This window comes from Chiloscyllium punctatum, chromosome 25 (assembly GCF_047496795.1).
Source record: "Chiloscyllium punctatum isolate Juve2018m chromosome 25, sChiPun1.3, whole genome shotgun sequence".
Classification (NCBI taxonomy): domain Eukaryota; kingdom Metazoa; phylum Chordata; class Chondrichthyes; order Orectolobiformes; family Hemiscylliidae; genus Chiloscyllium; species Chiloscyllium punctatum.
The window spans coordinates 83,494,293-83,506,698 of record NC_092763.1 but is presented as its reverse complement, the minus strand read 5'-3'; the positions used below and the strand labels follow the sequence as shown (position 1 = coordinate 83,506,698).

At 40.5% G+C, this 12,406-nt stretch overlaps 1 protein-coding gene across 7 annotated transcripts in view; it reads right to left on the bottom strand.

Moving 5' to 3' along the window:
• The window catches only part of atp11c (ATPase phospholipid transporting 11C), a 163,991-nt gene that overhangs the window by 58,301 nt on the left and 93,284 nt on the right, over nucleotides 1-12,406 (bottom strand). For all 7 annotated transcript variants that reach the window (XM_072595610.1, XM_072595607.1, XM_072595608.1 and 4 more), the window contains 3 exons: nucleotides 10,393-10,466; nucleotides 10,063-10,166; nucleotides 7,621-7,802 (listed from right to left, as the gene is read on the bottom strand). In XM_072595610.1, coding sequence (XP_072451711.1) covers nucleotides 7,621-7,802; nucleotides 10,063-10,166; nucleotides 10,393-10,466 — 360 coding nt within the window. The remainder of the gene's footprint in view (nucleotides 1-7,620; nucleotides 7,803-10,062; nucleotides 10,167-10,392; nucleotides 10,467-12,406) is intronic.

Below are 12,406 nucleotides of genomic sequence, written 5' to 3'. Positions count from 1 at the left end.
TGTTTGAGGTAGGGCAACTACGCTATCAATTAAAACTCTTGTAAAAGGTTCCTCAAATGTAGGAATAGGTATTAAAAGGTGGGGGTTTTATTACTGTCTGTGGTTTTCCAATTACCTGACACGTATGACACGTCTGGCAAAATTCAACTACATCCTTGTGCAGTCTAGGCCAGTAAAACGTTTTTGTTTTTTAGCTTGAGTTTTTCTCAATCCCAAATGACCTCCAAGTCATAGCTCATGTGCCACTCGCAACAGCTCCTTCCCATACCCCACAGGCAATATGATTTGATGAACTTCTGCCCATTTCTCATCTGTCTGAATATGTGATGGTCTCCATTTCCTCATTAAGATATCATTTCTAAGGGGTGGCATGGTGGCTCAGTGGTTAGCACTGCTGCCGGGTTCAATTCCCACCTCGGGCAACTGTCTGTGTGGAGTTTGCACATTCTCCCTCTGTCTGCGTGGGTTTCCTCTGGAATGTGGGAGAGAACCGGAACACCCAAAGATGTGCAGGTTAGGAGAATTAGCCATGCTAAATTGCCTATAGTATTAGGTGCATTAGTCAGGGGTAAATGTAGGGGAATGGGTTTGGATGGATTGCCCTTTGGAGGATCGGTGTGGACGTTTTAGGCTGAAGGGCCTGTTTCCACACTGTTGGGAATCTAAATCTAAACATTCAGGGATACATTCAGATTTCTTTTCCGTGTATGCCTTTTGATACAACTGCTTTAAATTTTCATCTTTCTGCTGTAACTCAGTTGACTTATCTGAGCTAAAGATGTCTGCATTGTCATCTATCTGCTCCTAGGGAAAAGTGAGGACTGCAGATGTTGGACATCAGAGTCTAGATTACAGTGGTACTGGAAAAGCACAGCAGGTCAGGCAACACCTGAGGAGCAGGAAGATCGATGTTTCAGGCAAAAGCCCTTCATCAGCTTCATTCCTGTCTCAACCATCTGATTAAACAGGGTCTCTGCTAATTCCGCTTCAACTTTCTTATCTGTACCCTTTGATCGCTCCTGTTTCAGCTGGTGACATTGTGACCTCCTTACCACACAGTCAGGAAAAATCCCAGGATATGTGTCCTGCATTATTTCAATTGCTTGAGTTTCCAATGGCTTTTCAACCACAGTAGGCAGCACTCCTACTGGTGAATCAGCTATATCATTAACAAGGACAAACTGTATTCCTGGAGCTGAGAGTTTGTCCAGTACTCCTACCTTGAATTCTCCACTATTCTCTGGACACTCTAAGCACACTTCACATAATTGAGTGTTTTTTGTCTCACTGTGAATTTCCGTTACTAGTACCTTTTCTGGCAACAGTCCTTCAGAACTACATATCCCCTCATCTTTCAGCATCCCAGACGGAGAGGATCCTGTGTCTCTTAATATTGTAACCTCTTTACCTGCTGCTCCTGACCTATGCGAATAAATTTTACCTTCACAGGTATCTAACTTAAGATGATCTGGCATTTCCTCCTTAACAAACCTCCAACCAGCTTGTACATTCTGGTGCAGCCTTCTAGCCTCCACTGTGCTTTCTGTTGTCACTCCAACAAAATTTACTGGCTTTATCCTGGTTTCCTACATTCCGCTTCCCAGAGCTTATAGAACATAGAACAGTACAGCACAGAACAGGCCCTTTAGCCCACGATGTTGTGCCGACACTGATCCTCAATGTATGCACCCTCAAATTTCTGTGACCATATGCATGTCCAGCAGTCTCTTAAATGTCCCCAGTGACCTTGCTTCCACAACTGCTGCTGGCAACGCATTCCATGCTCTCACAACTCTGTGTAAAGAACCTACCTCTGACATCCCCTCTATACTTTCCTCCAACCAGCTTAAAACTATGACCCCTCGTGTTAGTCATTTCTGCCCTGGGAAATCGTCTCTGGCTATCGACTCTATCTATGCCTCTCATTATCTTGTACACCTCAATTAGGTCCCCTCTCCTCCTCCTTTTCTCCAATGAAAAAGTCCGAGCTCAGTCAACCTCTCTTCATAAAAGGTTAAAAATTACATCACCAGGTTATAGTCCAACAGGTTTAATTGGAAGCACACTAGCTTTCGGAGCGACGCTCCTTCATCAGGTGATCACAATCACCTGATGAAGGAGCGTCGCTCCGAAAGCTAGTGCTTCCAATTAAACTGTTGGACTATAACCTGCTGTTGTGTGATTTTTGACTTTGTACACTCCAGTCCAACACCGGCATCTCCGAATCATCTCTTCATAAGATAAGCCCTCCAGTCCAGGCAGGTTCACCTCCTCTGAACCCTCTCCAAAGCATCCACATCTTTCCTATAATAGGACGACCAGAACTGGACGCAGTATTCCAAGTGCGGTCTAACCAAAGTTTTACAGAGCTGCAACAAGATCTCACGACTCTTAAACTCAATTTCCCTGTTAGTGAAAGCCAAAACACCATATGCTTTCTTAACAACCCTGTCCACTTGGGTGGCCATTTTAAGGGATCTATGTACCTGCACCCAAAGATCCCTCTGTTCCTCCACATTGCCAAGAATCTTATCCTTAATCCTGCACCCAGCTTTCAAATTCGACCTTCCAAAATGCATCACCTTGCATTTATCCAGGTTGAACTCCATCTGCCACCTCTCAGCCCATCTCTGCATCCTGTCAATGTCCTGCTGCAGCCTACAACAGCCCTATATACTGTCAACGACACCTCCAACCTTTGTGTCGTCTGCAAACTTGCTGACCCATCCTTCAATCCCCTCATCCAAGCCATTAATAAAAATTACAAATAGTAGAGGCCCAAGGACAGAGCCCTGTGGAACACCACTCACCACAGACTTCCAGGTTGAATATTTTCCTTCTTCTACCACTCGCTGTCTTCTGTTGGCCAGCCAATTCTGTATCCAGACAGCTAAGTTCCCCTGTATCCCATTCCTCCTGACCTTCTGAATGAGCCTACCATGGGGAACCTTATCAAATACCTTGCTGAAGTCCATATACACCACATCTCGACCCTCATCAACTTTTCTAGTCACATCCTCAAAGAACTCGATAAGGTTTGTGAGGCATGACCTGCCCCTCACAAAGCCATGTTGACTGCATTTAATCAAGCCATGCTCTTCCAGATGGTCATAAATCCTATTCCTCAGAATCCTTTCTAACACCTTGCAGACGACAGACGTGAGACTTACTGGTCTGTAATTGCCAGGGATTTCCCTATTTCCTCTCTTGAAGAGAGGAATTACATTTGCCTCTCTCCAGTCCTCAGGTACGACTCCAGTGGAGAGTGAGGATGAAAAGATCTTCGCAAGTGGCGAAGCAATTGCATTTCTCGTTTCCCAAAGCAGCTGAGGACAAATCTTGTCCGGGCCTGGCGACTTGTCAATCTTAATGTTTGACAAACTTTTCAGCACATCAGCTTCCTCTATCTCTATCCATTCCAGCATGCACACCTGCTCTTCAAAGGTTTCATTCACTACAAAGTTTGTTTCTTTCGTAAAGACAGAAGCAAAAAAACTCATTTAGGGCTTCCCCTACCTCCTCAGACTCCACACACAAATTCCCTATGCTATCCCTGATCGGCCCTACTCTTTCTTTGACCATTCTCTTATTCCTTACAGAAGTGTAAAATGCCTTTGTGTTCTCCCTAATCCGTTCTGCCAAGCCTTTCTCATGCCCCCTCCTGGCTCTCCTCAGACCATTTTTGAGCTCCTTCCTCGCCTGCCTGTAATCCTCTAGAGCTGAGCTTGACCCTAGCTTCCTCCACCTTATGTAAACTACCTTTTTCCTTTTGACGAGAAGCTCCACCACTCTCGTCATCCAAGGTTCCTTTATCTTACCACTTCTTGCCTGTCTCAGAGGGACCTATTTATTCATCACTTGCAACAACTGTTCTTTAAACAGTCTCCACATGTCTATAGTGCCTTTACCATGGAACAATTGCTCCCTATCCATACTTCCTAACTCATGTCTAATCGCATCACAGTTTCCTCTTCCTCAATTAAATATCCTCCCATTTTGCCTAATCCTCTCTTCCAAAGCAATGTAGAATGTGAGGCAGTTGTGGTCACTATCACCAAAATGCTCTCCCACCACAAGATCTGATACTTGCCCTGGCTCGTTTCTGAGCACCAAGTCTAGAATGGCCTCTCCCCTCGTCGGCCTGTCAACGTACTGAGTTAGGAAACCTCCTGAACACACCTTACAAAAACAGCTCCATTCAAATCTTTTGCTCGGAGGTTCCAATCAATATTGGGAAAATTAAAGTCACCCATTACAACAACCCTACTACGTCTACACTTTTCCAAAATCTGCCGACCTCTGCTTTCTTCCATCTCCCTGCTGCTATTGGGGGGCCTGTAGTGAACCCCTAACGAGGTGACTGCTCCCTTGCTGTTCCAAATTTCCACCCATACTGACTCGGTAGGCAGATCTTCCTCGACAATGGAAGCTTCTGTAACTGTGATACCCTCTCTGATTAGTAGTGCTACACCCCCTCCTCTTTTTCTCCTAACCCGCTGATTTCACATGGCCTATTTTGCTGCAGTGAAAACACCAGAGCTTTTTAACTTCTCTATCCTCTTCAAGGGTTTCCTTTTTACCCTGTGATAAGTATCCTGATGATCTTCACCGAGATCTACCTTTCCCTTTCCATGTGAGGATTTCTCTTTTCCCCAATTTCTATCCCTCATGAATTGAAATTGATTCTGAAAGCCAAACTTTATTTTATGGACTAACTCAATCATTGGCCATTTCAGCTGCTAACCATGCTGTTTCAACTTTCTGCAATTCCATGAGTTCTCACTACTGCAGAAAGTGAATTTTTGAACTCCTGTCTAAGTGCCAATTTCCGAAATTCAATCTCTCTCTTTTTTACATCTTTCCTCTGCTTTTAATCGTAATTCCGTCTTTTGCCTCTAACTCAATCTGCTTCATTTTCATTGGAATTTTAGCCACCTCTAAAGATTCTGATGTGTTTCCAGCAAATTTAAATACTGAGTTACTGCTGCAGTTATCTCTTCTTTCCTCACGGAAAGAGGCAGCTCCAACCCCAGCTTGTCTGCTAATTCCTGCATCTTGGCTTTAACCTCCTTTTGTAAGGTCACTTCTTCCACCTCCAGAAAACTCAATGATTGAAAAAGTTATTGCTATCCCAAGCACTGTTTAAACCAACTAAAATCAACACCCGGAACAAAAGACACTGACACCTACTACTTGCCGAGTTTGAGTCCAACAGCCAAATCCCAATTTGGAACTAAAGAATGAATCCCAGTATGAGCCCCCAATCTATTATGGACCAGGCAAGCCCCCTCAAAATATTTCAAAGTGGTAGCCCGGACCTTAACTTGGCTAGTTGTGTTTAGCAAGCCTACAGTGGATGTTGCAGTAGAGAATCAGTTGGTCAAATCACTTCATTTTAAACAAAACAGAATTTATTTCCAAGATGACTGAATGGAACAGAAAAGTATCGAATAACCTATCCTATCCGAAAACCCAAAAGACTATTCCGACTTAATGATGCTATTCCAAAATACTTGCAAAAATCCCCACAAACTCCCCTTGGCATAAAAGGAGAGAATCAGAGAGCGAGTGGGTGTGAATCTAGAAGCCTTTCTTCTCTCTCTCTCTCACACACACACACACACACCCCTGCAAACCAGTACATGGCTGACCTGGGAGAACTGGCCACTCCCCTTTTATTATACAAGTTTTTTTTTAAACTTAGAAACCTTCTGCCTGAGGCAGTATCTGTTAGCTATTATCAAATTGGCCCTAACGTAGACTTTTCAGAACCTGGGTCATTTAAAACCTCTCTGAAAAAAAAACAAGGACGGCATAACCTTGTTAAAGGAGCAGCTTTGTCACAAACATTAACACTCTTTGCAGAGCTCCAGAGATGCTTCTGATAACACTCAAGGTCAGACATTTTCAGTTTTCATTTTGGATTTCCAACATCTACAATAACTTTAATTTTGTCTCCCAAGGACATGAATAGACAAGGACATGAATAGACAGAAAGTTGTCAATAATTGCATGGAGTACTGGGAATGAGTACTTGTGCAGAGTCAACCTGCTATCTGACTTTGTGACTATAACTGCTTCAAGGTTGATAACTTGCTATAGAAGTCATTATTGACACTTGATATCACATCAGATATCCTGACTGGGTTTAGAAACTTTTTGCTTTTGCCTTATATTTAGTCATGTTAAATACACTTCTGATTTAATATCCTTATCACATATCAAGAATAGGAACATTTTAATATGCCAATTCCTAATATGGGCCCAAGTATCTTGACAAAATCTTTTTTTGAATGGAGATGTCTATTTTGTTAGTTTGATCTTGCATATTGTTTTCAGTGTAAAAATGGAATAATGTTGCAAATAGAGAAATAGAAACTTTGCAAATAAACAGCTCCATTTCATGCAAGTTCAAATGTAATACTTCTGTTAAAGAACATGAGCAATAATTTTCCAGATTATTTTCTCTGAAATATTGGTTTTACAGTACTAATAGTCCACATATTAGCAAAGCAGCAGGGAATTCTAACTGCTGTGCTCCACGATCAGGTGATCACTCATTCAAAAAGTTAAAATGTTAGCTGTTGGAGGTATCAGAAGTTTTGCTGAAAGCACATATACTGTTCAACCATATTTTTATTTCTGCATTAACAGAAATGAAAGGAATGATGTTTCATGTGTATGTGTGTGCACACTTTAAAGACAAAGTAGATACATTAAAACATCAGAAACCGGACGACAGACTGCTGCTTGATCTGATATCGAATTACAGAATTGTGTTTTTATTTCTAATTCAGCAAATGGTGGTGTATCTTGCACATGAATGACAATACTGGCTGGGAGAAAGTTAGTTATTGCTATCCTGGGAGACTTCCAATAGAGAAGGTTATTAATAGTTTTAATAATTTTGCAACACATGTGAAACCTGGCCTCAGTGTATGTATAATTATAAATTTTGTAAAGGATTCATTTCTTCTGCCCAGGTCCTTTGAAACAGGAACTTCATCAGCTCATCTGGTTTTCATGATTTTGCTAAACAGCATGTGTACCACAATTACTTTAGAAGGACAACAGATATACTGTAAAGTATAAAATTCAAAAATAGTAGACAATCAAGAGTTTTAAAAAGGTCAGATCATATTTTCTACCTTTGATATTCTAACTACAAAGCACCAATGAGGGACTTTCTTTAAATAATTATTTTAACTTTATTATAAATTATACATTTAAATCATGGGTCAATTTATGCAGTACACAATTTATAAGAAACAGGCATGTAATCAAACTGCAATCCAAATTCCTTAATCAAAAACAAGAACAATTTGCTAACACAGCAAGTGCTAGCAGCATCCACGTCTGATCTTGAGCATTAGGGATACTGGGCCGATCCCCATGTTATTTAGGCTCTGATCTTGACAGTGGGGGAATCACAAAAAGAGGCAAGTTACAGTTCTCCTGGTCAAGCTGGATGCAGAGCAAAACAAAAGTCATCATTCCATCATTGAGATGATGTGATGCATTGATAAATTATGTCATGTAATAAGACTTTTATGACAGCATGTCAGCTTCTTATCCAGAATATTATACTGTAACAGAATCAAAGAGCAAATACAGACTTACTTGTCTTCAACAGCTGTTGCACCAATTAAATGTAAATCAATTTCAATTTTGTCGTAAACATCTGCTAACTTTTTGTCTCTATCCTTTAGGGCCATTTTAGCTTCCTGAAGCTGTGTGCTGATTTGGTCATATTCATCTTGAGTGAGTTCTTTATAAGCAACACAGAGAGTCCTCAAACCATCCTAGACATAGGGAATTACAGCAGAAAACATGCAGGTATGATTTATTTCTCCCCCTGTCAGTTTTACACAAATCCCAAATTGTGTTACCTCCCACAAGTATAAAATATTTATCTCAATTCACATAATTTGTCAGATTATAAAGTATGTAGTCAGGAAAAAAAAAATCACATTACTGCTAATTTTACAAAAATCTGTATATTTTAAGACCGAGTATTACATTATTATTAACAATTAAATCTGTAATGGACGTAAATGAAAAGTACAAGTTCTCATTTTTTCCCATCCTAAAAGACATGCAACTTTTGTCATTACCAATAAGCTTTAGCGTGAGATACTGTAAAAGCAAGCTTAAAAAGGTAAGGAAATGGTTCATATTCAGTTTCTGGAAATAGAATTGCTTTCAAAATCGTATGGTAAAATCATAGAATGATACAGCACAAGAGTGCATCATGGGTGTGGCAGTTGTTTGGAAGAACTATCAAATTAGACCCACTCCCCAGTTGTGACCAATTGCCCTATTTCTTTTTCCTTTAAGCATTCAATTTTCCTTGGTAGGATAGTCATGATTTCAAATTCGTTTTTCCTCAAATGTAACAGGATACCTCAGCAAAAGGCAAGAGTATAATTTAAGTAATGCAAGAAGGGTAACAGAGTCATAAAGATGTACAGCACGGAAACCGACCCTTTGGTCCAACCTGTCCATGCCGACCAGATATCCGATCCCAACCCAATCTAGTCCCACCTGCCAGCACCCGCTCCATATCCGTCCAAACCCTTCTGATTCATATTCCAATCCAGATGCCTCTTAGATGTTGCAAATGTACCAGCCTCCACCAGTTAATTCCATACTCATACCACCCTCTGCATGAAAACGTTACCCCTTAGGTCTCTTTTATAGCTTTCCCCTCTCACCATAACCTGTGCCCTCTAGTTCTGGACTCTTCCCACCCCAGGAAAAAGACTTTGCCTATTTACCCTATCCATGCCCCTCATGATTTTAGAAACCTCTCTAAGGTCACCCCAAAGCCTCTGATGCTCCAGGGAAAACAGCCCTAACCTATTCAACGTCTCCCTATAGCTCAAATCTTCCAAACCTGGCAACATCCATACAAATCTTTTCTGAACCCTTTCAAGTTTCACAACATCTTTCTCATTGGAAAGAGACCAGAATTGCACGCAATATTCCAACAGTGGCCTAACTAATGTCCTGTACAGCTACAACATGACCTCTCAACTCCTGTATCAATACTCTGACCAATAAAAGAAAGCATACCAAACGCATTCTTCATTATCCTATCTACCTGCGACTCCACTTTCAAGGAGCTATGAATCTGCACTCCAAGATCTCTTTATTTAGCAATACTCCCGAGGACCTTACCATTTAGTGTGTAAGTCCTACTAAGATTTGCTTTCCCGAAATGCAGCACCTTGCATTTATCTAAATTAAACTCCATCTGCCACTTCTCAGCCCATTGGCCCATCTGATCAAGACCCCATTATAACCGGAGGTAACCTTCTTCGCTGTCCACTACGTCTCCAATTTTCGTGTCATCTGCAAACTTACCAACTACACCTCTTATGCTCACATCTAAATCATCACCAATATTTTCAAAATAATCTTCAACTGTAACCGATGTGATTTTTTTCTTCATGTTTCTTCATCACCATTCATGAGAGGTTGGACAGGCTTTGGAAAATTCAACTATGTGCTTCTCTGGTTTTACTTTTGCTTGTTTTGTTACAAAAACAACTTAATTATCTGAAAAACCAAAAGAACCGTGGATGCTAGAAATCACAAACAGGAATTTCTGGAAAAAAGCTCAGTAGGTCTGACAGCATCTGTGGAGAGAAAGCAGTTAATATTTCGGGTCCAGTTCTGAAGAAAGGTTACTGGACCCAAAACTTTAACTCTGCTTTCTCTCTACAGATATTGTCTGATCTGCTGAGTTTTTCCAGCGATTTGTTTTTATTTCACCATCTGCCCTTCAAGACATTTGTTAAATACACGACTGAAAAAAGTAAAAAGAAAACAAGCAGAAAAATAAGGGAGCTTACATCTCTATGATTCTACGACTCTAAATACTACCTTGAAATATCAAGAGACCAGTTAAAATACAGTTTTCCCTTCTTCTCCCTCTATCACCCACGGCATAAAGCATGAAATTGAAATAAGTCCATATATATACAAAAATAGCATTATTTGCAAAGCTACCTTAGAGGATAACATGTAAATGAACTACATAAACACATCTGACCTTACCACAGCACTGCATTCTACATGCAGTCTTATTTCTTCCTGTTTTCCAGTGTTTACTTTTGGAAAAATTGAAGAGTCTGCTCCTTTACAGAAAAGGAAAATTCTCCCTGTTATGGCAGGAGACAAAATTATATGCGGTTGTCATAAAAGTTAAGTAAAAGTTAGGATTTTATACATTATATATACACACAATAGATTTTAATACATTATGACTATTATATAATGAAGTTACACCACACTTAAGTATTCTTTTAATTTGCAGTTTTAAACAATACTTTCCTGGAGTACAGGTAAATCCACTTGTTTGTTTTAATAATAAAAAGTATACACTACCTGAATTCTCTTTCACAATTACACTCATACGCCGACGAACAGGGTCAAAGCTGAGAATCTGCAGAAGTTCATATCTGGAAGCAAGCAGAACACTTTTCTATTCCTTTTCTTAAAAAGTTAAGTAACCAAGATTGACATACAAATTCATTGAATTAAACCAAAGTCAGGATAAAGGAACAATCACAAGCCATTTAATAAAGTCAATTTACAGATCAAATGCATTGCAACTATTTTTCTGGTGATTCAGATTGTTCACTTCCCTCCAATGCTAGAATGATACAACACAAGAGGAGGGCAGACATTCACTGTACCACTGTCAGTTCTTTGGAAAACCTATCTAATTATCCCACACTCTGGATTTTCTCCTCATTGTTCTGGAATGATCACTTTTTTTTAAATGAGCTGAGATCTATTACTTGCAATGTTCCAGACTACAAATATCATTTCTGTATTTGACGTTGATGAATTTCAATTCTTAATTCCCTCAGAAATCCAGAGTACATCCCCTCTGGAGCAGATAGTTTATCGATTTACAGTACTGACAATCCTGTGTATTTCCTTGATCGAAATACCTCTTCCTTTATTGTGATATTGACAACATCCTGTATCATGACAATTGCAAAATATCCTTTTAACACACCAGCCAAATCTTCTGCCACTATATAGTTATTGTCATGCCGTAATGTAAGGGAACAAAATAAAAACAACAGGGTCAAGCTATGGAATTGAGGAGAGGAAAGTGTGAGCTTTTCACAACATAATGATTAGGACAAGTAGGGAATTTGGTCCTTTAAGCCTGCACCACCATTCAAGCAGATCATGATTTTGGATTTCATTCCATCTTCAATGTTCAAAAATGTATTGATTTTTGTCTCAAACATTCTCAAGAACAACATTGCTAATCAGGGATAGCATCACAGTTGCAGAAAGGGAGGTAGCTGTGGAGGGTTTGCCCACTGAGTCAGTACAGGTGGAAGTCAGAAACAGGAAAGGTGCAATCACTTTATTGGGAGTTTTCTGTAGACGCCTCCCATAGCAACAGAGACACGGAGTAGTAGATTGGGAGGCAGATTTCGGAATGGTGCAGAAATAACATGGTTGTTGTCATGGGTGACTTCAACGTCCCTTATATTGATTGGAACCTCCTTAGTGCAAATAGTTTGGAATGGAGCAGATTGTGTCAGGCGTGTCCAGGGAGGATTCCTGACTCAAGATATAGACAGGCTGACTACAGGGGAGGCCATATTGGATTTGTTCCAGGCAACGCACCAGGTTAGGTGTCAGATCTCACGGTTGGACAGCATTTTGGTGATAGTGATCACAACTCCCAACCTTTATTATAGTCATGGAGAGGGATAAAAGCAGATGGTTGGGAAAGTATTTAATTGGGGGAAAGGGGAATTACAATTCTATTAGGCAGGAACTGTGGAGCATAAATTGGGAACAAATACTCTCAGGGAAATGCATGACAGAAATTTGGAGGTTGTTTAGGGAGCACTTGCTGTGAGTGCTGGATAGGTTTGTCCCACTGAGGCAAGGAAGGGGTGGTACGGTGAAAGGACCTTGGATTACAAGCCTAGTCAAGAGGATGAAGGAAGCTTAAGGTTGAGGAAGCAAGGATCAGACAGGAGTTTACAGGGTTACAAGGTAGCCTGGAAGGAACTGAAGAGTGAATTTAAGAGAGATAGAAGGCTGCATGGAAAAGTCTTGGTGGGTAGGATTAAGGAAAACCTCAAAGAGGAACAACAGAATGGCAGGGCCGATCAGGGATAATGGACAGAACTTGTGCCTGGGGTTTGCTGAGGTATGGGAGGTCCTTAATGAATACTTTGCTTCAGTATTCACTATTGAGAGGGACTTTGTCGTTTGTGAGGACAGCGTGAAAACAGATTGATGCGTTCAAACAGGTTGATGTTAAGGAGGAAGATGTGCTGGAAATTTTGAAAAACATAAGGATAGACAAGAACCCTGTGCCAGATGGGATATACCCAAAGTTATTATAGAAAGCAAGGGA